Here is a 26,796-nt window from a genome sequence, read left to right as displayed (position 1 = left end):
TAATAGTCAGGGAGGGGGCGGGGGACGGGGCGAGAGAGGAGACCCGGGAGGGGACCTCTGGCTCTGCAGAGAAGGAGACAGCTCTGGTTACAGAGGAGCAGGAGGGAGGGGGAGCTAAGAATAGTGTTGGGGAGGAGCAGCAGGAGGCGTCAGCAGAAAAACTGCAGCAGGAGCTCACCTGGACGACGGCCGTCTCCTCGCTTCTCAGGGGGGGGTGGAGTGATGGGAGCAGCGCGGCGAGGCTGAGGCGGCACCTGCAGGAGGAGAACATCCAGATTCACCCACAGCCTCCTCCAAGCTCAAAATTAAAGAAACAGGAAACGCTTCGATTTACATGAAACCAAAAGAGCGGGAAAGAGGCGTTCAGGTGCAGCTCTGCTCGGTTAGATGAAGTGAGGATCGAGAGTTTGGGGACCCCAGGTAGAATGTAGACACCAAGGAAAGATGGAAAAATCCTCTAAAGCAGGGGTCCCCAAATTACGGCCCGCGGGCCAGATCAGGCCCTCCTCCATATTTGGCCTGGCCCCCAAACTGTTTTTTTTTTTTGTTTAAATTAGACATTTTTCAAGTTTTTTAGGCTAATTTCGAGTTTAGCTAATATTTTAGCTTTAGCTAGCTGTTTTGGCTAAATTAGACATTTTTCTATTTTTTTAGGCTATTTTTGGCATTTAGCTAATATTTCAGCTAATTGCTAGCTGTTTTGGCTATTTTAGGATTTTTTTCCAGTTTTTGGCTAATTTGTAGTTTAGGTAATATTTTAGCTGTATTGGCTAAATTAGACATTTTTCCATTTCTTTAGGCTAATTTGGCATTTAGCTAATATATCAGCTAAGTGCTAGCTGTTTGGCCAATACAGGCTTTTTTTCAGTTTTTTAGGCTAGTTTGGCATTCAGCTAATATTTCAGCTTCATGAAAACTGTTTAGCTAATTTAGCCTTATTTCAGTTTTTAGGCTAATTCGGAGTTTAGCTAATATTTTAGCTTTAGCTAGCTGTTTTGGCTAAATTAGACATTTTTCCAGTTTTCTAGGCTAATTTGACATTTAGCTAATATTTAGCTAATTGCTAGCAGTTTTGGCTAATTTAGGATTTTTTCAGTTTTTGGCTAATTTCGAGTTTAGGTAATATTTTAGCTGTATTGGCTAAATTAGATATTTTTCAATTTTTTTAGGCTAATTTGGCATTTAGCTAATATTTCAGCTAAGTGCTAGCTGTTTGGCAAATTCAGGCTTTTTTCAGTGTTTTAGGCTAATTTGGCATTTTGCTATAATTTTAGCTGTACACTAGCTGTTTTTGCTAAATTAAACATTTTTACAGTTTTTCGGGTGATTTTGCATTTAGCTAATATTTTAGCTAATTTAGCGTACTGAATTGGTACGGAACCCCTAAAGGGACATCAAAGAAAAAAAAAACATAAGTTAAAAAAATGTTTTGGTTAGTAACTAATTTTTTTTATTACTTTAATTTTTACCAAAAAAAGTTCTGGATAGTAACTGGTGCATGCCAGACAGTAATTTATTTTCTAAAAATTCAATATAAAAATGTTTTGGCTACTAATTGATACCAGTTACTATCTGGTGTGTATCTGTTACTAACCGTAATTCTTTTAGTTTTTAAATTACTCAATTTTTTTGGAAAAAAAATCATATTTTACTTCTTTTTTTTTACTTCAATTTTCCCTTTAGGGACTCCATACCTTGGGGAGTAATACACAATCAGTATTTTAAAAAATATATATTTTCTAAATGTTTCCCACCGTTTGGTTGATCAGGCAGTTAAAGGGTTAAAGTCCCAGTCAGAGCGGATGGTCTGAGAACCAAATGTAAGTTCTGGGTAGACTGTTTGTACGAATTTCTCCTAAATTCTGGAATAAACTCCCATAAGCTTTTAGAGAAGCTACCTTCCTCCATTACGGTGCTTTAGTAGCTGCTGAACTGACCATTATTGTGTTTATAATTCTGTTTTTAATCCGTTTTATGTTTTATTATTTATTGATTTAACATTGTTTACAGCTCTTTGGGCCTCCTTGGATTGTGCTGTAATTGAATAAATGAAATAAAAAAAAATCATTTCTCATTTACATTTTTGTTTAAATAATTTTCCTCTAAAAAGGAGGAAAAAAATGGCAGCAATTCAGCAGAGATTGAGGTTTAAAAGTGAATCCAAAAGTACTAAGAAATGAAATAAAAACAGACAGCAAGCAGGAAAATGTGACAAAACTTGATGAGACAGCAGGAAAAACCTGAAGGAAATATTTATAAAAAAGAAATAAAAATCAAAAGCACCAAAATTTGAATATTTTGAATTTTAGGCAAAAGATTAATGAGGTTTTTAGTACAAATTTTTACTTTAAAATATATATTTATCATTTTAAATCTAATTTTCAGTATTTTTGTGAATTTTCTAATATATCCAAGTGATGTGATTTAATAAAAGGTTTTAAGTCCAGACATCATGACTCAACTTCAGTCTCTAGTGTTGGTTAAATATTTTCCTCCACAAACCCTCTGCAGTCGCGTCGGCTCAGCAACTGCAGCTTCCTGCAGACATTACCTGGTAGAAGCCCTGCTCTCCCTGCATGCTGTCCATGCTGCCCGAGAACGGCACGCCGCCCTGCCGTCCGTACTCCCGTTTGATGCCGTTGGGAGGAGGCGGGGTTTGGCTGAGCGAGATCTCGCTGTTGGAGGACGGCAGGCCCGGTTTGTGCCCCACGGAGGAGGAAGTTCTGCGCGCCAGAGTCTCCTTCCTGTGGTGGATCAGCTTTCTGCAGCAGAAGGAAAACTCGGCGTTCATGCAGAGAAAACGACCTTTAACGTGACGTCCAGCGCTTCGACTCACTGCAAAACGTCGCGCTGCTCAAGATTGTATTTGCCTCCGTTTTTCAAGGCCACGTTGTGGATTCCCTCGATGGCTCTGTCGATGGAGAGCAGCACCTCATCCTGCTCGGGAGCCTGAGACACAGAGAAAGAGGGGAAAGATAAAAGATTCAGCAGCAAGCGGGATTATCAGGACGTCGTTTGAGGGCTTGAAGGCCTTCTGGACAAAAAAAAAAAAAAAATGAGAGCAGCTTTCCAACCGACTCCATGATCATGAGGACGACAGCATTCCTCTGCTGGCCTGTCATCCACACACAAGCTCCGACTAGTTTACCCAATAACTGCATCCAAACAGCCAGACAGAGGAAACAGGCAGTCGCTTCCAACATTTTATGTAAAGACAAACAAAGATCCATCAGATCTGCCCCAAAACTGTGAACGTTTCCTGATTTAGTTATTAAAATGGGATTATTTCAAGTAATCAAAATACATAGACATAAAAAAATAAAGTTTAGATATGTGTAATTAAATATGCCTCTAAAAATATATATTTTTTTGTCATAGTAAAAGCAAAATTTTAAACTCAAACCCTAAGAGAGGGATTCAAACTTAATCACACAAGGGGCCAAAATTCACCTTAGGTCGCAGGCCGAACAGGAGAAACATTTATTGAACGCTTTAAAACTACATTTTATAAACTTTAACAACTTAACTTTTTAACATAATTATGAACTAGTTATATAGCATTACCTGTGATAATGCTAGTGTGAATGCTGAAAGCTGAATTTGGCCGCTGAAGATGCTGAAACTGATAGCTAAAAATGCTGAAGCTGAAATCACTGAAGCTAATATCTGAAAATGCTGAAACTGATAGCCAGTTAAAAATCTTAGCTAAATGCCAAATTAGCCCAAAAAATAAATAAATAAATATAAAAACTTAGTTTAGCCAAAAAAAGCTAGCATATACTGTAGCTGAACAAATAGCTAAACTTCAAAATTTCCTAAAAAAACTGAAAAAATTATCCAAAACAGCTAAATTAGCTCGTATAAATATTAGCCTAACTCCAAAACAGACAAAAAAAAAACATAAAAAGAAAAACTTAAATTAGCCAAAATAGCTAGCATGTAGCTGACATATTAGCTAAACTCCAAAATAGCTTAAATAATCTCAGTAAATGCCAAAATAGACCAAAAAGCTGGCAGAACATACATTTTTAAGACTTTGAAACTGTAACTTTTTAACATAATTATGAATAACAAAAAGGCAGGAATATTATTCCACAATAAATCAACTTAAACTTTATATAACTTTCAATATCTTACTCTTCATAAAAATATATTTTGTCAAAATTACACAAGTTAGAAATGAGCGCCGGATAACATCGGGCCATAAATAAGAATAAAATAAAATGATCCGGAGGGCCGGATCCGGCCCCCGGGCCTTGACTTTGACACACGAAGGAAATTAATACTTGTAAAGATAAAATAAAACATGTTTTATTCAACATTGTACATTAAATTTGGTCATTTGATGTTGAAGATTTCAAATAAACAGTTTTTTTTCTTTTTGTCAAACAAGTAAGGAGTAATCTGTTTTATCACGGTTTGAATAAAAAGAAATTGAAAATAAACATCTGAATTAATATTTTGATGTGATATTGTACTTTCAACTACAAGGTTTGTCCAAAAACATAATAATTATGATTCAACTGTTTTTTTTTTTTTTATTGTGGGGAAATTTATAACCTTGTTTTAATGGATTCTATCTGGACTTTAAATCATATTTAAAACAGAAATTGAACAACATATGAAATCTATTATAACATTTAATTTTTTAAAGGAACTACATTTTTTTTCCTTATAAGTTTAATAAAATAATGTAAACCCCTAGACTGTAAATGATAATAGCTGATGTGCCAGTGGCATTGTATTAAGTGATCTGTTGTCTTATGTCTTGTTGTCAATAAAGTTTTGGTATAAAAAATGTAAATATTGCTAATTTCGATTAATTAAAATCGTAATTTAGATTTTATTGTATTATCTGAATGAAGTCAACACACGAATGTGCAGAGGCAGATTTAAGCTGCTGTTTTCTTTGGAAAAACTTCCCAGAATTCCTTGTTTCCATGTGTCTGTACGTTTTCCAGCCGGCTCGGAGGCTCGGACACGGCCTTCTGGATCCGCCTCCACCCCCCCGGAGCAGCGGTCAAACCCCACCGCCTCGTCCGTGCTTTCACCGGCACCGCAAACAGAAAATTCCGGTTCGGGATGAGCGGCGTACCTGTATCTTCTCGATGTACGAGGAGGGAATGTACCCGGTTTCCCCCGAGCTGCAGCGGGACCCCAGCCACCAGTGTTTGTTGCTCCGTTCCAGGATGAGAAAGCTCTCTCCGGCCGCGAAGTAAAGCGAGTTGGGCTCCGTGGATCGGAAGGGATAAAGAGAGCGGTACATGGTTCCCTACAGCTCTGTCGATGCGGGGCTGAGGGGAGAATAATGGAGCCCGAGCGGAGATACGTGCTCTGCTGTTGGCGGGTTAAAGAGACTAAAAAGGCATGTCTGTCTGCAGAGGGTCGCTAAAGTCTATTTACAACGAGGATCACCTGACCGAGTAAAACCACTACGAGCCACAAGAGGGCGCTCTGCTGGAAACGCCCACCAGGGATTTTAATCAAACTCAGAACGAATCTAGCAAAGAAAATAAGATAAATCTTTGCGCAAAACCTTAAAATTTGACATTATATGCAATTTAATAACCAATATTATCATTCAAATTGGATTTTTTTGATAATCTGTGATCAAAATGTTCAAAATCAACCACAAAAATTAACATTTCTGAGAAGTGATTAAGGACAATGACGAACAGCGCTTCTCTCTGAATAATTTCATCGATAGATTTTTGTGAGTCACAAAATACGGTCTAATTATTTTCTTGACAGATTGGTCACAGCACATCATATTAAAATTGTTTAATTAATTTGTTTTTAGTGAAAAAGTAAGAAGAGTTCGATTGTGCGTTGCTCGACGCTGAGGCTGGTGTTACACTAATAATCTTCCCCCTCGGTGTAGCCGGCTGCTCTCGGACATGGCCGCGGCGGTTTGCAGCAGGTTTCTGCTGCAGAAGTCCTCGCAGGGCTTTCTGTTCTCCTTCAGGGCAGCGCCCGCTTTCTCCAGGTATGATGGGAGTTTTGACAGATCTGTATCGATATTAACTTAACATTTATTTATAAATAACAGTGACATTCTGAACACGTGACAACCTAAAGCAACAATGACATTTAAATAACTTGGATGAACGTGTGAAGGAGATGGAAGGTACCTGTTTTTTTCTTTCAATTAGCTCAAGTTTATAGTTTTTTTTAAAGTTATTATGAAATTAGGCTGTCTCGTGAGCATTAATAATGTCAAAAACATCTTTAAATATTTCAAAATCCTATTAAAAGCTCTTGGAAATTGTTTACATTATTTTGGCATTTATAATTTTTAAAAATTATATCAAGTTTCCCTTAAACACATTTTGATTTTTTTTTTTTGTCTTTTTTATTTTTCAAAATAATGTATTTTTTTTTTATTTTGATTCTTTCTTTTTTTTTAATTAAGAAAATACAAAATAAAATGTTTATTTTCCTTAAAAACCTATGAGGTTGTTGCATTTTTCCGATGATGGAGGACATATATAAAGACAGTTAAGTTAATTTATGAATTTAAGTTGTTGTGAATCAGGACCAGACAAAAAGAAAAAAAAAATGCTGCTTGAAAAGGGTTTATTTGAGATGTAGAAAGTACGTTTTGCGGGCTATAAGCTCCCTGATCTGCTCCATTCCGATGCAGACAAATAAATCCATGTAAGTCTTCGTTTTCCTTGTCCACCGTACAGCTGGATACATTATTGTTCGCCATTTTTGTTGCACTTCTTATGTTAGGCTTTGGGTCGTAAGGGGCTGTAAGCTAGCGGGAGCGAGTGTAAACAGAGAGCTCTCAGCGATGGGAAGAGGGGGCAGGCTTGCTCCACGCCAACAGTCCCGCCCACATCTCAGAGGGGAATTTCTGATGAACTGCCGCTCTGCGGAAACTATGTCAAAAGTTTTTACCAACAATTCTTTTAAAATATCTTCAGTGCTTAAAAAAACAATGAATCTCCAGCCAACAGCTACCAGAAACAAACGAAATCCTCACTGTTATTAAAACAAAAAGTGCGGCCCTTAAAGTAATTTTTTTAATTCAATGTTTTCTTGTTGCAGTCCGTTTTTGTCTCGTGCGTATCGGTTAGAGCCTGGAGATGACGACTTTTACCAGCGCACCTCGGTGTCCATCATGAAGAAGGAAGCCGACAGCGGCATCCTGATCCACAGCTACGGCCCAGCGGGATTCAACGTGGATGGGAACCGCGTGTTTGGACCCTGCGCTCTTCTGCCTCCCGCCATCCTGCAGTGGAATGTGAGATCCAAACCCTCATCGAGTCCACACTCTGAATGTGAGCCAGGAATAACTGTCGCTGCTTCTTCCTGCAGGTTGGAAGTCACGCAGACATCACAGAAGAAAGTATTTCCCTCTTCCACATGCTTGAGCCTCCAATAGGTACAAATAAAACACGCCAATGATGGAATGTTAGAATGGAGGAGTTTAGCTGTTTGTGAAGCTTCACTCTAAGGAGACTTTTGTTTATTTCTACTCAGCTGACAGATGTAGGTACGGAGCCCCTAAAGGGACATTTTAGTAAAAAAAGCACAAAAAAAAGTGAGGAAAAATTTTTTTTTTCCCTAAAAATTCTGGTCAGTAACTCGTGCGCACCAGTTACTATCTTACTTTAATTTAAAAAAAAAAAAAATATATATATATAGATATATTACTTTAATTTTTAGAAAAAAAAATATTCTTATCTTCATTTTTTAACTTAAAATACAGTTACTATCTGATGTGTATGACAGAATATTAAAGCCAGTTTACAAACATAAAAAGAGTTTAAATTACGACTTTAAATTTCGTAAATTAACGAGAAAAAAGTCGTAACTGTTAAATTATGAGAATAAAGTCGAATCTTTATGACTTTGAAACTTATAGGCTAAATTTATGACTTTTTTTTCTCATGAATGTACAATTTATAATCTAGTAAATTTACAATATTAAAAGTCGTACATTTACGTGAAAAAAGCCTCAAAAATTTCCGAGATTAAAAGCTATACATTTATAAGATATAAAGTTGTAAATTTACCAAAAAAAGTCGAACATTACGAGATTAAGTGTTCATTCATTCATTTTTATTAATTTCTACAGGAAAAACATAAACATAATACAGTAAAACGACACAAGGCATCTTTTGCCGAGGAAATGAAAGGGATCCGTATTTTTCTGCCCATTTAATGTGCAATACATATAAAAAACAAACAAAAAAAGGTACATTTACAACCAATTACACCAATTTTCTAAGAAACAGCCAGTTATTAGTCGTAAATTTATGAGGGACAAAAATCATGAATTTATGAGATTTAAAGTCGTAAATTACACTTTTTTTTCTTGGAAAATTATTACAAGAATTAAAGTTATTATTAGAATAAAAGTTGTAAATTCAAAATTTTAAAAATTGTAAATTTGTAAGGAAAAAACGTATTCTTTTTTTGGGTGGCCCTCATATTCTGTTGTAGATGCGCACCAGAAAAAAAAAAATATATATTTTTTTTTTACTTCAATACTTTTTTTTATGTCCCTTTAGATCAGAGGTCTGCAATCTCTGGAGCCACATGGTTAAAATAAAAATGTTTCAAAAATATTTTTTAAAATTAACTGTAATAGAAAAAGTAAGTAAGTATTAAAGTAAAAAAAATGTAAATTAACTTAAACTTTATTCAACTCGTTCACAAACAGTTGAAGGACGGTGATCCACAACGGTAGCTGTAATTCTCCATCAATCCTTTGTAGTTAATCATCGTCAGACTGACACATTTGAACTTCATTTTTAGCTTCATTTATCACAGAAAATCAATGAATTATCAGTAAACACAACCAGAATTAAAGATATGTTAAATTATAATCCAGTGGATTATAAAGCAGATTTTCTGTTTTTGAACAAATCCAAGGATTTAAAGTGGTTTTAATACATGGTGGGGGTCATTTAATTAGTTTTTGTTGGTTATATTTATGAATTTGTGGCTGAAATGTACCAAAAAAGAAATCATTGATGACACTTTCTGCTGCATTTTCCGCATTGAGATGATCCTATCATGTAGGATGTCTTTTATTGTGAAAGGAAGTCATGAAAACATCTATCAAAAGTTATAAACTATTTCATATTCTATTAAAAAGCTATTTTCTCTTTATCTTTAGTGTTTTATCTATACAAAAAACACAATAATGTGTTTAAATGTATCATGTCAGTATCAAAAACATAAATATAAATCAGGATTTTATTTTTCTAAAGGGTGAATGAAGACTTTAACAGAACTTCAGCTTCATTCCTGCCTCACATAAACTGTTTGATACTCCTAAGTCTAATTCCATATTGATAAAGAGAACATCTGGAGGAGACGTGACCCTGCAGGAGCACACAACCACATGAGATTACCATGAAACTCAGAAAGATTACGTTCTTCTTTTGTTCGTCCAGAGATCCTGGTGCTGGGGACGGGCTCCAAGCTTCAGCGGATCCACCCGTCTGTGCTGGCTCTGCTGAAGCGTAAAGGCATTGCCGTGGAGGTGCAGGACACGGTAACAAAATATTCCAGAATTTATCCTAAATGGGTGAAACGACAGAGTTTACGTGGCTTAAATTGGACTCTGTTTGCAGCCGAATGCCTGTGCGACCTTCAACTTCCTGACCAGTGAGAGGAGGCTGGTGGCTGCTGGTCTGATTCCTCCGTCTCCCAGCACGGCTCTGGAGCTCAATCCGTCCTGAGAGATGGAATTTGGTGTGAAGTGTCACCTTCCTCATATATATGTATAGTTATTTGTCTGATAAAGTACATTATTCTCAGTAAATACCTGCAATGAAACAAGTTTTTAATGGATTTTTATGCTGTTAAATGTGTAAATACGTTCTAGCATGTGTGGAGGTGAAGTGTGGCGGCTGTCCTGGATCTGAATAAATCCTCTTTACTCGATGTCGGTTCTCTTCCTCCCTCATCAAGCTGTCGGTGCAGCAGATGACATCATTCCGAGGCTTTGTCCTTCTCACACATAAGCCTCACAGAGAGGAGAATCCACAAATCCTCTGCACACCGCAGCCCTTCATCTCTAATAACATCTCTAATCATCTTCCTCACGTCCAGAGCCGCTCTGAACATGGAAACGTGCACGAAGCTCTCAGCTGATTCTGAGGAGAGCTCACGCCGGTAATGATGAAGCCACAACGACTAGAGTACAAAATGTTCTTAATTTTCCTCGTTTTTATTAAGATCTAAAGCAGGGGTTCCCAAACTACAGCCCACATTTAGCCCCACCCCCCCAACACTATCAGAGATGTATAATTTTCTTTTTTTAATCCGGCCGATCAAGAACATAATTTTTTATTCCTTCCTTCTCCAGTCTGAACTATGACGGGAGAGGATGGACTTTATTAGGGCAGAGTATCAAATATAATTCACAGATTGGATTCACCAGAGTCTGGATCAATTCGATTCTGATTTTTTAAAAATATCCTTTCAATTCAATTTTGAGTTTACACATTTATCCACATTTGTTTAGAAACACATTAATAATCTACTATTTGTTTTGAATATAGTTACATTAATCTAAAACAGTTGACATACTGTAAAACGTATTAGTGAAATAATGAGATTGTTAATAGCAAACAGTGTTACGAAGTTCTAACAGAAATGTTCAGATCATTAACATTGTAAACATTGTTCTCTTCTCCAGGAGAACGTTTCAGTTTGGCCACTAGGTGGCGATCGCGCTATAGCATTACACCTTATTCCAAAAGAAGAAGAAAGTATGAGGAAAAACGATGTTTTAGACCACAAATGGTAACATATTTCCTTAAAACAGTTTAGAAAATTCATACTTGTGAGTTTATAAAGATGTTCATTTAGTCAAAAATGTATGTTTAGATCAACCCATTAGCATAAGCATTAGCCGTCCTATGGAAAATTCCATTAAACATTAGCATCAAGCTAGCGGACTTTAGCTTTATGTGCTAAATCAATTTTATTTTTTATGAATCGATTATTGATCTATTAGGCTTAAATCAATTCAAAGTGATTAATTTATTTTATTTCCTCAAACATTTCGTTCTGTTTTGACGAAACATGCAACAGAAACAGGGATACAGAGATGAGTGAAAGCACATTTAGTTGGATTCATCAAGTGTTTTATTTGAGTTTGAGAAAAAAATCTGATACTTTCACTAAAGAACGATCAACACAAAAACTACACAACAAATGTTCAGGAGGTTTCACAACCAAACTTTACAAATGCAATAAACTCCTAAGGTCGGTCATTTTCTCCTGATGTTTACGTGTCAAAATTACATTTAGAAGAAAAAGGTTCAAAGCAAACCTACATAATAAAAGAGAACAATACAAACAGCTCACTACATCCTACGCCGTCGCCACCGGCGGTGGAGCAGCGGCGTCCTCAGTCGTCGTCAGAGTTATGGGACTGATGTCGAGACTTCAGGAAGCAGAGTCGAGCTCCAGTCAGCCGGTGGTACAAGTCCTTGATGTCCTCACACTCCGTCTCAAAGTGGTCGGTCGCGTCGTACGAGCGGGAAACAAATATCTGATTGAAACAGTGAATTCAAACACAACCATGAGGATGAAACCTCCTCAAGTCCTTTAATGTTCTGATGAATCCGTACCTGGCTCTTCCTGCCGTCCTCGTTTGGAACTAGCAGGTGGTTGACGGTTACAAATCTAGGATTCAAAACATGAGATATTGTTTTAGAAATGACGTTAAGCGGTAAAATGAAAGATTTTCGACTCTGACGGACTTTTGCAGGATAGGCTCCAGCAGCTCCAGGCCTGGCTGCACCTCCTTCTCCGGGGTGACGGTCTCGGCGGTGGTGCTCACTGTGGCGATGTACAGTCCATCTGAGGCCACGCTGTGGCTGTAGGACACTACAGATATGTAAATGTCTGGATGGACACAAACAGGAGATCAGTGCTGAAGTCACAAACATAAGAGGCAAGCTGCAGCTGCTCATCCTCTGACCTGACTTCCTGTTGAGCTGACTTTGAGGAAGGATGATTTGACAGGAGCTGGCATCGTGGGTGTTTTTGACAGGATGGTTTAGTAAACAAATGGCTCTGACGACGCGCCCGATCTTCCTGACTCTGTTGGGCACATAGCTGGGATCGCAGATCAGCTGCTTACAGTGGAACTCCTGATGAAAGAAGATGACAGACAGTCGTGAGCTCACAGAGACCCCACTGGGTCAACGAGAAGAACCTGGTCTGCAGCTTCACCTTCCCCTCTGACTTGACAGCTTTGACTTTGCCGTTCTCCATCACAATCTCATCTATGGTCCTGTTCATCAGGAAAGCTCCTCCGTACTCTGCACTCAGCCTGAAACACAAAGAAGCAGGCGACTCAGAGAGAACGCATTATCTGAGCCACGTCTGTGCATTAAAACCTTTAAGAAAACCTAAAATAAAAGATGTGAAAGGTTATGAAAAGAAAATCACAAAAGTTCAACTAAAATATAGAACAGAACCACTGTTATATCATATTATATTTGATAAAAGCATTTCTGAGATTTCTATCTCGTTAGTGTGATCCAAACTCTTCTTAAAACTCATCGGATGAAATTTGTTTTCTGCTCTGTAGTTCATTAATATTCCACTAGGGGCAGTAAAAAGGCTCCGTAGTTCATTAACATTCCACTAGGGGCAGTAAAAAGGCTCCGTAGTTCATTAACATTCCACTAGGGGCAGTAAAAAGGCTCCGTAGTTCATTGATTTTCCATTAGGATCAGTAAAAAGGCTCCGTAGTTCATTAAAATTCCACTAGGGACAGTAAAAGGGCTTTTTTCCTGCTAAGTTCAAAATGGCTGCTTCTGAAAACACTTTTGGTGCGAAAAGTTTTGCTAATTTTCAAAGAGACAAGAACCAAGGATCAATCAAGCCACGATTTGATTTGATTCAAATTTAATGTCACAATTTTGATTTTTTCCGATTTTCTTTGTAACACAATGAATTAAAAGTATTTTAAGGTCAAGTATGTTTTCTTTTTGTCCCTTACATCAAACTGTTTTCCTACTAACAGAAAGGATTCAATATAATTAAACAAGCTGCGTCGTCACCCAAAACTGTCGTCACAGTAGATTGATCAAAGTTGCAGTGAAAATATAAAGTTGCAAGATGAGCGACAAATCTTGGGTTTGCTTGAATTTGCGTTAATAGCTGCGATCACATCGCAAAATCTTGGAGGGACTTCTTTATGTGAAACCTTTAAATCCGAAGGAGCTGCTACACACACACACAGCGAGCCTGCATGGAGAAATGTCATCAGCTCTGCATTTCTAAATGTAGGTACAGGCCGAGACAAATACACTTTTTAATTTTCTGCAACAATGACAATGTTGACGATTGAATTCTGTATAATACAGTGATATCATGTTAACCCTTTACCACCTGTGGCGTCGGCTGTGACGCGTAAACACAAATCTTCAACAAACTGTAACTTTTCAACCGTTAACACAATCATTCCAGCAGATTCTGAAGGAGAAAAGTGGAGAAAAGCTCCTTCAGAATCTGCTGGAATGATCGTGTTAACAATTCAAAAATTACAGTAGATTAGAGAACATAAACTTTAGTTCTCTGGTGTTAAAGACTTAAAAATGTGTGGATCAAATTTGAGACAGTGGGTATTTAAAAAGTTTTTTTTCCGGGCACCCATCGATACTTTTGCCTCTTAAGCTATCGCTCTTGTATTCAAAAACTTACCAAATCACCCAATGAATACTGTCAATATCTTACTGGAAATTTCTATTGCAAAAATGTTTTTTTTTTTAGATTTCATCAAAGGGTTTAAAAACATCATAATTAATTTAAAAATAATGATTTTTTTCTGTCAAATCTTTGATGTAGTGAGGTTTACAGGGTAAATTTTGTGTTTCAGCTTCATCTTTTGTCGTATTTTTGTCTCTCCTTTGTTGCGGTTTTGTTCCAGCTCATTAGACTGTGGATGTGAACATTTCTCTGACAGGAAAAACCTCAGCAGATGGTGGTGGTGTCGCCGCACTGAACAAGAAGTGAAAGTGAAATGATTTTCATACATCAATCAGGGGGAAATCTTTGTCTCCTGGTTGAATAATATTATGAAACAACCCTTTAGTGATGAAGACAGTCACCTGGCAAATCCCTGTGGCAGTTCCCCCTGTCCGTACAGAGGGTACAGGTACGGGCTGAAGTTGTGGCGAGACAAAGACTCACAGTACAGCTTGATCCGGTTGATGGTGTCCAAACAGGGTTGGTCCAGGTAACTGAGGGGAAAGCGTGAATGTGTCGTCTTTCCTGACTTTCGGCCTGCTGTTTCTGAGCTTTGTGACTGACCTTTCACTGGAGTGTAAGGCTATGGCGTGACCTGTGAACTCTATGACGTCCTGGCCCAGGTCAAAGCGGGAGAACAGCTCCCGGGTGGTGGTTTTTTCTGGATCCACGTCCTGGTGGGTGCGAGGGTTTTGCGCTTCAAAGTTCAGGACGAAGTTGAGGAGCTTCCTGAACCTCCTCTTGTCAAACATGCCCATTAGATCTTATAATAAAAACAACAAAATAAATAAATAAGATATCATTAAATAATTTTGTATCACCATAAAACAGGTGTCAAACTCAGTTGCACAGTGGCTCAAAATCCAAAACACACCTTAGGTCACGGGACAAACAGGATAAGCATTTATTGAACACTCTAAAACTAAATTTTTTAAACTTTAAAACAGTAACTTTTTAACATAATTATGAACTAGATATATAGCATTACCTTTGTTAGTGCTAGTGTGAATGCTGTAAGCTGATTTGGCCGCTGAAGATGCTCAAATTCATAGCTAAAACCGCTGAAGCTGATAGTTAAAATCACTGAAGTTAAAAGCTGAAATCACGGAAGCTGACAGCCAGCTAAAATATTAGCTAAATGCCAAATTAGCCTTAAAAACTAGAAAAAAAGAAAATAAAAATTAGGTTGGCCAAAACAGCTAGCATGTAGCTGAAAAAAATAGATAAACTTTAAAATATATTGAAAAACAGAAAAAAAAATTAATTAGCTAAAACAGCTAGTGTGCATATTAGCAAAACTCCAAAAAAGCCTAAAAAACTTAAAAAGAAAAGCCTAAATTAGCCAAAACAGCTAGGATGAAGCTAAACACATAGCTAAACTTTAAAATATCCTAACAAAACCTGAGAAAAATGTAAATTAGCTACAACAGCTAGCGTGTAAATATTATCTAAACTCCAAAATTGCCTAAGAAAACGTACAAAGAAAAGCCTAAATTAGCCAAAACAGCTAGCATGTAGCTGAAATATTAGCTAAATTCCAAAACAGCCTAAAAAATCTTAGTAAATGCCAAAATAGTCCAAAAAGCTACCAGAATGCCAATTTTTAAAACTATAAAACTGTAACTTTTTAACCTAATTATGAATAATAAAAAGGCAGGAATATTATTCCAGAATAAATCAACTTAAACTTTAAATAACTTTCAATATTTTACTCTCTATAAAAATATATTTTGTCAACATTATAAGTTAGAAATGAGCAAAAGATAACATTGGGTCATTAATAACAATAAACTAAAATGACCTGGAGGGCCGGATAGAATTACTTGGAGGGCCGGATCCGGCCCCCGGGCCTTGACTCTAACACAAGTGCCATAAAATGTGCAATAATTGAGTCACCTGAGGTTTGGGCGTCCTCCTCTGTGGCGGGGACTTTGTGCAGTTTGCCTGTCTTGTACACATAACTGCCTTCAACCACCTTGAAGTCCATGTAGCGAGTTACTTCGGTGTGCAGCAAGATTTTCACCAGTTCACCTGAATCGAAAGCAGAGGATGGAACGTCATAGTGAAATGAGAGAGAATTTACTAAAGAAAAAACTTTTACCGGTTGCAAGAAAAAACTTGGGGACGAGGTCAACGTTCCACTCTTTCCCACGACCCATCGATTTCGGAGGACCGTGCACCTTGAACCTCCTGTACAGCTGTGAGTAAGGCCAGCGTATCAATAGGAGTACATCCAGTTTGAGTGATCTCTAACATTTGTTCGCTCTCACCTCCTCAAGAGGAGAAATGGATGCACTCTCTCCTCCATAATAAGGATTCTTGTCGATGTGGAGAACCTTTTTCCCGCTCAAAGACATTAAACCAGAGAGGACACATTCCTGAAAGAGTGGGAGAAGTGGATCAAATGCTGGCGGATCTGGACTAAAGCGATGATGTCATTGTAATAAATCCCCCTTGATAGCCGGCAGGAGCTCAGTGGGTCTTTGATAAGCTGGCGTTTTAACGACCAAAAACTTTTTATTTCAAGCTGTTTCAATTCAAAATATCTGCACTTTTTGAAAAAAAAAACCATCAAACTAATGCCTGTTCTGGATTATAAAAGTAAAAAATTAAAACATTTTAAACTAACAAAGTACTAATCTTTGCACAAATGATTTATAAAAAGTATATTGTATAAATATATGTTAGTTTTGGATCATTTTAGAGTAATTTTCTAAACATGTTCTCATTCATATTTTATGACTGTCCCGAAGAACACTTAAAAAAAGTACATTTCACTTTTTATATAATAAAATACTTTTAGTTTAATTAAAAAAAGCATATTTTCTTACCTTAAGTCCAGTTCCTAGGACTATAATATCATACTCCTGCATCCTGATGGTGTCTGGACTTCCTCCTCACTGCGTCCTCTGGTTTCTGTCCGTCACAGAACCTGTGTGTGTGTGTGTATGTGTGTTCATGGAGACGCTGGTGTAATGATGATCATGGACAGTAATGACTTTGTGTTCCTCTTTGCAATAATCCTCTTAGGACCGGCACGTCTAGCATTGTGTGTGTTAGTGTGCACATCTATGAGGAAAACCAACGCGATTGACGGTTATTGATTAGCTATTGAATGAATATGCTTCAGTTAGCCTTGGGAAAAGTTAAGTAAGAGCTCTGCAAGCTTTAACACTCGCATTTGGTCCAGTTTCATACTGACTAAAACCCAATGAAAGCTGCAAAGTCCCACTTTACAGTTAATCTGTTTTATTGTTTTCTGTTTTTTACATACATAACTTTTAAATATTTGCAATTACTGAATTATTAAAGCCCTGTTTTTTCAATATGTTACAATTATGACTTTCTTTTCTTTTGATATTAACATAAGTTCCTTTCAAAATAAAACGCATCATGTGTCAAATTAAAATTCTCCTGCTGCAGATTTACAACAATTAACAATTCAAAACAGTCCAACATAATTTCTATCATTATGAGTGATCATGTTTTTCTCCTTTTACTTTTAAACATAAAATTGAAAATATTGCTGTAAAGTACAATTGTAAAAAATCTATACATGTATGTGAATGCAAGTATAGACTTCAAGAATGTTTTTTTCTGAGCAACATTTGTGCAGCAGAATATAAGAATATACGTTTTAAGTAGGGCTAAGAACAATAAAAGCGATTATCTAACATAAATTAATATTAATCAATGCAACTTAATTAACACACCTGTTCGTCAACATCTTTGTTTTATTTGTTTAATACTGCTGACATAAAAGTTTTTAGAGTTCTGCTTATCTGACTGTTAATGTGTTTTGTAAACTCAAATTACATTTCTGGATTAATACTTGACACATTTAAAAAATTCAGACGATAAGAATAAAGGACAAATCTCTCTCTGGCCTGATTTTCTTCCTGATTTTCATAAAATGTATTAAAACATTGTGATTATTAGTGAACAATCACAACACAAAAGTTTGATTAATCTGATGTTTTTTCTTTTTTATTTGGTTGACAGCCTTAACTAAAATTAAATGTTCTAAATGTAAAGTTTTGTGTATTATGTCATATTTTGATTATTCACAGATAATAACTTAAGATAATAAGTGGTCGGCAAATACTGTATAAAAAAAAGTTAACTGTGATTAATTTTTTCTGCAGTTTGTGATTCATTTGTTAATTTTTTTAATCAATTTGCGGCCCTAGTTTTACTATTAATATTATATCACACTGTCAACATTAAATGTTTTACCATCATTTTCTCTGTTTTTGTTAAAATTTCACTCCGATCTTCGTTTGATCTGTGTGGTTTTCTAGAACATAGTTTCTTAGTTAATTAGAAATTCAGTTCTGAGTTAAATACCTCTGACTGCTGCCGCAGAGTAAACCTACCCTGACTTCCCATCATCCCTTAGTTTACATGCTCTTGTGCTAGCTTACAGCCCCTTACAAGCCTAAGCTAACATAACTGGTGTCACTGCTACAAGCTTTTCAAATGCCATCTTCTTGTCTGCTCCTGGTTGGTAACAACTGGAATGAAGAAGTACTAAAAAATGTGATTTCTGATTAATTGTCTTTATGAGAAAATGGTTCATGAACTTGTCAAGAACACCATTTTCATCTGAGTGAGTCTTTCAAAATCTAAATAACTTAACTAACTTCAAAGAAATGAATAAAAACCACAAACCTACAATTTATTCAAATTATAACCTTTAATTTTCCAAGGCCATAGAGCCCCAATAAAGGGATAAAAGAGGCTCACATTGCTCCCAAACCTCCAAGATTTGTTTTTAGGTAATCCAAATTTTACATGTCCCTCATTCACAGTAGTATAGACGAGGGAATGTGTGTTTAGTTTGCCATGACAGTGAAATATTGACACTGAAACACCAATGTGGTTGCTGGTTGCTGTGGTTGCTTGCAAAATGCATCCGCCTGCTTCATCTGAAAACTAAAAGTTAACTAAAGGTTCACCTTTTATTTAATAATTCCTGATAATTTGAAGATATCAGGAGATATCAGGAGTTTAAAAAAAAGACTAAGTGATCCATAGTTACTCCTTTAAAAAAAAAAAAAAAAAAAAAAAAAAAAAAAAAACCTTTATTTAACCAGTCAAGTCATGTTTAGATTAAACAAAAAACTCTTTTTCAAAGAAGCCCTGGGGACCTTTCTACTTTTAAAGCATATGGTAGGACTGGTTTACCTGGCTGTTTCTGAACAACAAAGCTCCACCTCTCCAGGTGAGACAAAAGAGAAGTTTATACCTACAAGACAAAAGTTCAAGTTCACTGAAAACCAACCAGACAAACTGGCAATATTAAGGGACGAAGGGAATTTTCAAATTCTGAGCTAACCTTGAACGCATCTCCACAGAAGTAGTTTAAGTTTCTATAATAGTTAATAAAAACAAAAGAGAAAAATACAAACCCAATTTTTAAAGGTTTTGAAATATTTTCAAATAATTTTGTTCAATTAAAAAGCAAAAGAAAGAGCGTGTTCGTACCATAAACGCCATTACCCACAATCCCTTAAGGGGTACGCTTGATTTGTATTATCATTGACTGTTGAAGGCGCGCCCAGAATTCTCCCTGATCATATCTTAGGCTCCGCCTTCGTGTAGTGCATGTCGGGATACTCCGTGAACTAAAAAACAAACCCGAACGTCCACACATCGTTCAGTTTGCTAACATCAAGCCAACGTTGGCTAAAATAGTTCTGATTAAACCGGAAACATGTCTTCTACACACTCTGTAAGTGAATTTAGTTACATTCTGGGGTTTTATTTGATCAATTATTAGTACTTATTTATGCTAGTGTGGACTGAACAGTTTCGTCTTTCGTTTTTCATGTTAAGTTGAATCAGTTAGTCTGTTTTAAGCACACGTACAGTCCTAAAATAAGAATATTAGTAGTATTTTTTACACTAACGTCACGGTTGACAGAATGAATTGAGTTGGGTGTTATAGGAAGTGTTCAGCTTTGAGTTAACGCCCATTAGCAGAAAGTAGTCTATGCTACAAGTACTAAAAGTCAGGCAGTATATTAACTTTTTATTTACTATTTATGTGTAAACTAAAAAAAATTACTTATACTCAAGTAGAAAAAAATAAAATGTACTAATTATTGCTAAGGGTTCGATATTTGTAGTTCTTGTTTATTCATGTTTAGTGCTGCCACAAACGATTAATTTAGTAGTTGACTAATCCCTGAATATTTTTTCTGATTAGTCGACTAATCGGGTCGTGCACAAAGCAGATGTAAAACATGCATCTTAACCATCATTAGCTTTAAACTAACTATTTGTCCTCTTTGGCTGTAAGCTGAATATTGCCGCTGAAGATGCTAGTGACAATAGCTGAAGATACTGAAATTCATAGCTGATAATGCTAAAACTGATAGCCTGCGGGTCATTAGTTAAATGCAAAATTAGCCTAAAAAACTGAAAAAAAGACAGTTTGCCAAAACAGCTAACATGGAGCTGAAATATTAGCTAAACTCCAAATAGCCAAAGAAACAAAAAAAAAGCTTAAATTAGCCAAAACAACTAGCATTTAGCTGAAATATTAGCTAAACCCCAAATTAGCCTAAAAACTGAAAAAAATCCCAAATTAGCCAAAACGGCTAGCATGTAACTGAAATAGTCGTCGACTATTTTAATAGTCGATTAGTTGTCGATTAGTCGACTCATCGTGGCAGCCCTATTCATATTGTAGATTGTGTATTTGTACACTCATTCTTTTAGAATGCGTGTAAGTCCTGACTGTGAAACCAGTAAACATCCAGCTGATGTGTTAGTTTCCAGGTAAAGGTCCAGACCAACACAAGCGTGTCACCGTCAAACACAACCCTGGATTCCTGGAGAAACTGGGTGACACTGCAGGGGGAACCGTTCTCGGTGTCGGACTGTTTTTCCTCTCAATTTATATTCTTTTCACCAACGAGGTAAGGACATGTCATCGAGGCGGAGCCGTCACGGTTCTGGATCTTCTTCTGATGGGGTTCTCTATTTTTCTTCAGGGTCGAGCCCTTCAGACTGCATCCTCCCTGGACGAAGGTCTCTCTCAGGTGGTGTCTCTGGGGCCTTACCCCTACCTCGATGTGCAGAACAATCAGCGTTTAGTTCACCTGTCTGCAAAGCTGCACACCGTTCAGGTAGAACACCATCAGTTATTTTGATTCACACATTCTCAATTCAGTTTATTTTTATGTTTTTGTCCCAAGCCAATTGTTTTTTTAACAAGATTTATTTTAAACAAGTGATATAAAGATGGAAGCGTTCTTTACAAAATTAGGAGTTTTTCCATTAAGAACTGACACATTCAGTAACAGTGCTTTAAAGTGTTCTTGTAGCATTTTTCTGATGGTGGAGGAGATTTATAAAGAAAATTAAGCTTCAAATTGCATTTCTGAGTTTCTTACATTCAAATAGTTGCATACAAAAAATGCAGTTTAAAAAAGATCTAATTTGTGACAAAGAAACGAGCTTTCTGCTCCGCTCCATTCCGATGCATCCACTTGTAGACGAATAGATCCATGTAGGTCTTCATTTTCCTCTTCTGAGCCGAAATCTGGATCAAACTGATACATTTAATCCAATATTTTGTTGCACCATTAATGTTACGTTGATTGAGAGACACATGAGTGGCAGGAAGCTGCCAAGGGATCAGACAACGAAGCCAACACGACAAGTTTGGTAGCACAATCCAGCTGGGATTTTCAAAATAAAATGCTAAACTAACTGATTTATTAGACACTTTTTACACGGCAAGATGTATAAAAAAAAAACAAAAAAACAAAAAAAAAAAACTTCATTGGCTTAGTCACTTTAATTATGTCACAGTACGAGTGGTGATGATGAAGAAAATGGAAAAGCCATTTAGAGAATTGCTTTTTCATTTTATTTAAGAGACAAGTAATACAGTTACATTGTGAAAATGAAAAAGCATTTCTGTTAATCCATTTTAATTTTCAAATTTGATATTTCTAGTTGAAATTTGGTTCAAATTTCCTAAATAACTTTTTGAAAATGAATTGTTAAATGCCAATTTCTTTGTCATTTAATGAAGTGACAGAATGAGTGTGTTGAAAAGGAAAAAGAAAAAGCAGGAAGTGAGGGCGGGCTTACTCCTTGACAACTCGGAGGTGAATTTCTAATGAATTCCTGCCGCTCTGCAGAAACTATGTCCTAAAAAAACAACACAGTTTTTAAAATTTTAGCTAAAAACGGCACAATCATCATTAAAAGACCACTGGAAACACTTAAAATACATCAAAAGATGATCGGAGTGAGGCTTTAGAGTAAATTGCTTTTTGAATTTAACTAACCAATATTACATTTTCTAAGAAAAGATCCATTTGATTTCAAATTATACATTTTTTTAAGACTCAATTCTATTTCAGAGTCCACATTGATGTTCATTCTCCACAGTAAACTCCAACTGTGGGGAATAAAAATAATGCAAATTGATGAAAATGTTAAAAAAAGTGGTCAAATGATTAAAAAAATATGATTTTGATGATTATATCTGCAGTTGTCTTATCTTAAATGTTTGTGTTTGCAGCCTCTCCATGACCCCAACTACAGAGTGGTGGTGCAGGCGGTGAAGCTGAGGAGGCAGGTGGAGATGTATCAGTGGGTGGAGTCCCGCGAGAGCAGGTTCGTGTTGCAGGTTCATGTGTTTAAATTTAGGGATTTGCTTAAATATGAGGTTTTTAAATGAATTTCAGAGACTATCAGGAGAACGGTGAAACCAAGACAGAAACCACGTACTCCTACAGTGAGTGGCTCCTCCCTCATTTGCCCTATTTGGATGTGATTGACGTTGACGTAACTCTTTTTCTGCAGACACTGAGTGGAAATCCGAGTTAATCAACAGCAGGAATTTTGATAAAGAAATTGGTCACCAAAATCCCAGGTACTTCGTGATGATGAAGAGCGTACCTTCATTTTTGTATGTGGTGTAACCCCATGCATTTTCGTGGCAGCGCCATGGCAGTTGAGAGTGTGACCGTGGTGGCTCCTGCAGTCCAAGCCGGACCTTTTGTTTTGTCTAAAGGTCTGTTGTTCTTGACCTAACGGTCTAACCTGTTGTTGAGAAGCTGCTCTAATCGATGTGATTCGTTCTTCGTGGCTCACCTTCAGGTTTGGTGGACCAAATCAACAAGTTCCAGACTCTGAGTCTGCGAGATTTTCCTCGCTCCCTCTTGGACCCTTTCCTCTCTATTCACGACGATTACTTTTATCACACTCAGTTCCCGCTCAGACCAGAGGTAAGTAGAGACGGCTCAACTTCTCGTCAAGACTCCTGGCACTGACTGACACGTATGTTTTTGATCTAAGGTCGGGGACGTCCGTGTGCGGTTCTCCTTTGCTGGACTGAGTGGTGAAGACACGCCCCTCGGCCCGGCTCAGACTGTAGGTGCTCCCAAGAAACGCTTTTATTTCTGAAAGAAGGGTTCCACTTAAATGAAAGTAGTTTCTTTAGGAGAATTGTTTTTCACTCAGTAAATCTTGGAGTTCATCTTAGAAAAGTGTGAAACACTAGAGCACATGTCAAAGTTTTATTGTTATTAATCCAGATCATTTTAGTTTATTGTTATTAATGGCCCGATATTATCTTGTGCTTTTTTCTAACTTGTATAATTTTGAAAAAAAAAAAAAAAAAATTACGGAGAGTAAAATATTGAAAGTTATTTAAGACTTAAGAAGCTGTGATCATAACCTGGTCTGGAGCAGTTCCCTGCGGTCTCCGCCCCTTCTTAAAGTGAAGGATGTTCAAATAGGAGTTCCTCATTAACATCTTGAGAACATTCACATTACAAACTGCAAATTTCCACCTCGCAGAAACCAAAATGTCCATTCATAGAGGATCCTGTAGACGAGGAGGCTGGATTAATCCAGAGGGAATGTTATTTACGTTGGGAGAGTATGGAGAGAAAAAAGACTCATTACGATATGTGCGTGATTAATTCTTGATTTGTGCATAAGTTAGGATCTGTGCGTGCGTATTCTTGATTTGTAACTCATATATATGATATGTTTTGTGCAAAATTAAAAAAATTACAAAATAAAAAAAATACAAACTACAATTTACACATGCACAAATTAAAATTACAACAGCTTGAAACTAATTACACACAAAATCTTTAAAAAATATGCACGAATCACCTCTTACAACACATCAGTTCTGTCGTGAGACTGTTTTCACGTCTCACTGATTCATCCGTGATGCGTTTACATACTGCTAAAATGCTCGTTCACCGTAGTTTTCTTGTCAGCCGTTTTAAACTTTGATTGTGAATAATATCCGGTAAAACTTGACATTTTCCCACTTTCTTAAAAAGATATTACCGATGTGTTTTAAAAACACTTATTTAGACTTTTTTTATATTAACTATCGGGAATATCTTTTAAGAAAGTAGGAAAATGTCAAGTTTTACCAAAAACTGAAACCGAAAACTCTTTTAGTTTTAGAATTTTGAGTCTGTGGACTCTGAGTTGAGGTTTGAACTCTAGATTTGTTTAACCTCCTTCTTGAAACGGACTCCAGTCAACAACCTAAAAAAACAAAATGATTTAGATAGATGTCAAACTCTCAATAACATTCAGAAAAAACAGTTTTTAGTTATGCTTTATTCTTTGATTTATGTATTTTTCAAAGTTTAAGAGATCTTTGGAAGCATATTGGTGTGAATGTGTGTGTGTATAGGCGAATGGGTCTGTGACTGTAGGTGGTAAAATTACCATTTAATAACCAAAAATTTAACACTTATGTTGAAATATTAAAATAAAATTCTTCCTAAAAAAATTAAAAATGAATACAAAATAGCATCCCTCCATCCTTTTTCAAGTCAGCTGAATCCCTTTGGGGCTGCTGGAGCCTATCCCAGTCACTGGGTGAATGAGGGGCACACCCCGGAGAGTCTGAGACCGTCTGTCTCAGGGCTAAACTGAACATTTTACTGTCAATTTTACTAGAATAACCTGGAGAATTTTTTTTCATGTTGTCAAGCTTCATGTTCTCCCCCAGCTGCCTTTTTTTAAAGGATTTTTTGGTTTGAGATATTTTTATTTTTAATTTGAAGGATTTTGTTGGATAAAAACTGTTTGAAAACATTATGAAGGTTTAAATATATATGTTTATATATTCATATAAATGTTGAAATACAACATCTGGGATGCTCAACGCTGTTTATTCAGTTTAAATATAATGTATCACTTTAAAACACCACTAAGCTGATTTTTTTTAAACATTTTATTGTGATAAAAAAAAAAAAAATTCCAATAATTGGTCTGTACATTTTTTAATTCCTGCTACTAGTAGTTAAAAAAGTTTTTCCTATTTAGGAGGGGAAACGTTTTAAAACAGGATTTAAGTTTTACGCCATAATAACTGACACCAACATTTTCAGGTCAGTATCGTCGCCATGCAAAGAGGGGAGCAGCTGGTGTCCTTTAAAACCAAATCCGGCGACGTTCTGGAGATCCTTTACGAGGAGGATCTCTCTGCAGAGGTCTGGAGTTTGTTTTATTCATGCATTTCTAGCTAAAGCACGTTAGCGACGGGAGCGGCGCTCTGGTTTTGTGCAGGAGGTGTTTGCAAAGCAGCAGCAGCTGAACAGCCTGAAGACGTGGGGACTCCGGGCGGCCGGCTGGGCGCTCATGTTCGTCAGCATCCAGCTGGTCACACGCATCCTTCACACGCTGGGTAAGCGTCTGTTCACTGACCCCGCCCCCCTGTGGCTCCAGCTCCTCATCCCTCCTGTGTGTCCGCAGTGGTTTGGATTCCCTTCGTCAGGGACCTGGTGTCCGTCGGCCTGAAGATCTTCGCCCTGTGCGTCTCCTGCTCGCTGTCTCTCGTCGTCATAGCGGCGGGCTGGCTCTTTTACCGCCCGCTGGTGGCGGCGGCTCTGGCTGCAGTGGGGGTGCTTCCAGTGTTCTTGGCCCGCGCCGGAACGCCAGCCAAGAAGGATGCATGACTGTCGTGTTGATGTCTGCTGCTGCGTGGGCATCATTTAGCGTTAAGACTGATTTATCCACTGCAGGATAAAGTCGATCAGCAGTTTCTACCCCAGAAATGTTTACGTCTTTGCCGTTTACCTCCAGGACACTCCCACATGACCGCAGAAACACTGAACTGAAAAGCTTCATCATTATATCACTGCTTTACTCCAAAAATGTTTTTGTGTTTGTGCAAATCAATCATCTGCAATAATCCTGCAGCTCAGCATTAATCCTCTTCTTTCTTGATTCTGTGGTGGTGGAAGCCGTCTGCTTTCAGTCGGGGGCAAAATGATTGTTAGAAAGCAGAACGATGTTTGTTCATGATCTATAAAATCAAGAACGAAATCCTGAAGAACCAAGTTTTCAGTTTAGCTCTTGTTTGATGAGGAATAAAAACAGCTGAAGGTGTGGGATGTTTTCAAAACAAGTCTGACCGCTATTTTCATTTCTGCAAGCAGGATGCATTTAAAGCATGGGCTGACGGGGTTTTATTCTGATGGTGGAGGAAGTTTATAAAGAAATTAAGATTAAAACTGCATTTCTGAGCATTTCTTTAATTTAAATAGTGAATTAGGAATGGACAAAAACACGCCCGTTTGTGACAAAGAAAGCTCCCTGCTAGACTCCACTTTCTTTGATGCACTTCCAAATGGATCCATGAACGTCTTTGTTTTCCTCAGGTCAGTATGGAAGATCCAGAGCTGGAATCTGGATCAAAACTATTTCGGATGGCTCTGATATCGATTGCCATTTTTGTTGAACTGTTGATGTTAGGTGGGGTGTGTGAGGGGCTGTAAGGTAGTGAGAGTGTAAACACAAGGATGATGGAAAATGGGGGCAGGCTTACTCGATGGCAACACGACACAGGAGAAATTCTAATTGTGAATGCTTTGAACTACAGCGTTCACACTAGTGACTCTCCTGCTCCTTTATTGGCATGTAAAACTCAATCACACTTTTAGCAATTTCAGCAATCTTTCTAAACGTTCAACTCGTTCAGGATATTACTGCTTATATTTTTGGTTTTCATAAACGTAGTTTTTCAAATAAGAGAAAAATATACTCCATAGGAAA

At 37.1% G+C, this 26,796-nt stretch overlaps 4 protein-coding genes across 4 annotated transcripts in view; 2 read left to right on the top strand and 2 right to left on the bottom strand.

Moving 5' to 3' along the window:
• Nucleotides 1-5,560, bottom strand: part of LOC112145397 (NCK-interacting protein with SH3 domain) — a gene marked incomplete in the record, with an annotated part of 10,823 nt that extends 5,263 nt beyond the window's left edge. Inside the window, 5 exon segments of the mRNA XM_024270587.2 lie at nt 1-63; nt 179-254; nt 2,552-2,762; nt 2,837-2,949; nt 5,096-5,560. Coding sequence (XP_024126355.1) covers nt 1-63; nt 179-254; nt 2,552-2,762; nt 2,837-2,949; nt 5,096-5,266 — 634 coding nt within the window.
• Nucleotides 5,561-5,822: 262 nt separating this feature from the next.
• Nucleotides 5,823-9,906, top strand: ndufaf3 (NADH:ubiquinone oxidoreductase complex assembly factor). The gene is made up of 5 exons (XM_024270588.2): nt 5,823-5,986; nt 7,054-7,249; nt 7,324-7,390; nt 9,414-9,514; nt 9,594-9,906. The coding sequence occupies exons 1-5, from the start codon at nt 5,898-5,900 to the stop codon at nt 9,699-9,701; spliced, it is 561 nt and encodes a 186-aa protein (XP_024126356.1). The 5' UTR covers nt 5,823-5,897; the 3' UTR covers nt 9,702-9,906.
• A 1,212-nt stretch (nt 9,907-11,118) lies between these two features.
• zgc:112334 (uncharacterized protein LOC619199 homolog) lies at nt 11,119-17,710 on the bottom strand. Its single transcript, XM_024269053.2, has 11 exons — nt 16,566-17,710; nt 16,005-16,112; nt 15,836-15,932; nt 15,631-15,765; nt 14,299-14,497; nt 14,097-14,228; nt 12,211-12,310; nt 11,957-12,128; nt 11,736-11,880; nt 11,604-11,658; nt 11,119-11,524 (listed from the first exon to the last, which is right to left on the bottom strand). The coding sequence occupies exons 1-11, from the start codon at nt 16,605-16,607 to the stop codon at nt 11,381-11,383; spliced, it is 1,329 nt and encodes a 442-aa protein (XP_024124821.1). The 5' UTR covers nt 16,608-17,710; the 3' UTR covers nt 11,119-11,380.
• A 1,613-nt stretch (nt 17,711-19,323) lies between these two features.
• On the top strand, nt 19,324-26,149 carry LOC112145746 (transmembrane protein 43). Its single transcript, XM_024271168.2, has 12 exons — nt 19,324-19,468; nt 20,514-20,660; nt 20,736-20,870; nt 22,280-22,374; nt 22,446-22,495; nt 22,564-22,633; nt 22,704-22,774; nt 22,861-22,988; nt 23,059-23,133; nt 25,131-25,232; nt 25,309-25,426; nt 25,495-26,149. Exons 1-12 carry the CDS (start codon nt 19,451-19,453, stop codon nt 25,695-25,697), a joined length of 1,212 nt encoding a protein of 403 aa, XP_024126936.1. The 5' UTR covers nt 19,324-19,450; the 3' UTR covers nt 25,698-26,149.
• Nucleotides 26,150-26,796: the final 647 nt, after the last annotated feature.

The sequence above is a fragment of the Oryzias melastigma genome, linkage group LG5 (genome assembly GCF_002922805.2).
Source record: "Oryzias melastigma strain HK-1 linkage group LG5, ASM292280v2, whole genome shotgun sequence".
Lineage (NCBI taxonomy): Eukaryota > Metazoa > Chordata > Actinopteri > Beloniformes > Adrianichthyidae > Oryzias > Oryzias melastigma.
Note: the sequence above shows the minus strand (reverse complement) of the source record. Positions and strands in the feature narration are given on the sequence as shown.

Bases quoted from the DNA above. Each gene is read 5' to 3' on its own strand.
- zgc:112334 (XM_024269053.2), bottom strand. From the start codon at position 16,607: ATGCAGGAGTATGATATTATAGTCCTAGGAACTGGACTTAAG. The intron at 16,113-16,565 runs GTAAGAAAATAT...CCACTCTTTCAG, and splicing joins TCCTAGGAACTGGACTTAAG to GAATGTGTCCTCTCTGGTTT. The intron at 12,311-14,096 runs GTGACTGTCTTC...TTTGTGTTTCAG, and splicing joins CTGCCACAGGGATTTGCCAG to GCTGAGTGCAGAGTACGGAG.
- ndufaf3 (XM_024270588.2), top strand. From the start codon at position 5,898: ATGGCCGCGGCGGTTTGCAGCAGGTTTCTGCTGCAGAAGTCCTCGCAG. The intron at 7,391-9,413 runs GTACAAATAAAA...TTGTTCGTCCAG, and splicing joins CATGCTTGAGCCTCCAATAG to AGATCCTGGTGCTGGGGACG. The intron at 9,515-9,593 runs GTAACAAAATAT...CTCTGTTTGCAG, and splicing joins CCGTGGAGGTGCAGGACACG to CCGAATGCCTGTGCGACCTT.
- LOC112145746 (XM_024271168.2), top strand. The intron at 22,496-22,563 runs GTGAGTGGCTCC...CTTTTTCTGCAG, and splicing joins AGAAACCACGTACTCCTACA to ACACTGAGTGGAAATCCGAG. The intron at 25,233-25,308 runs GTCTGGAGTTTG...GGTTTTGTGCAG, and splicing joins AGGAGGATCTCTCTGCAGAG to GAGGTGTTTGCAAAGCAGCA.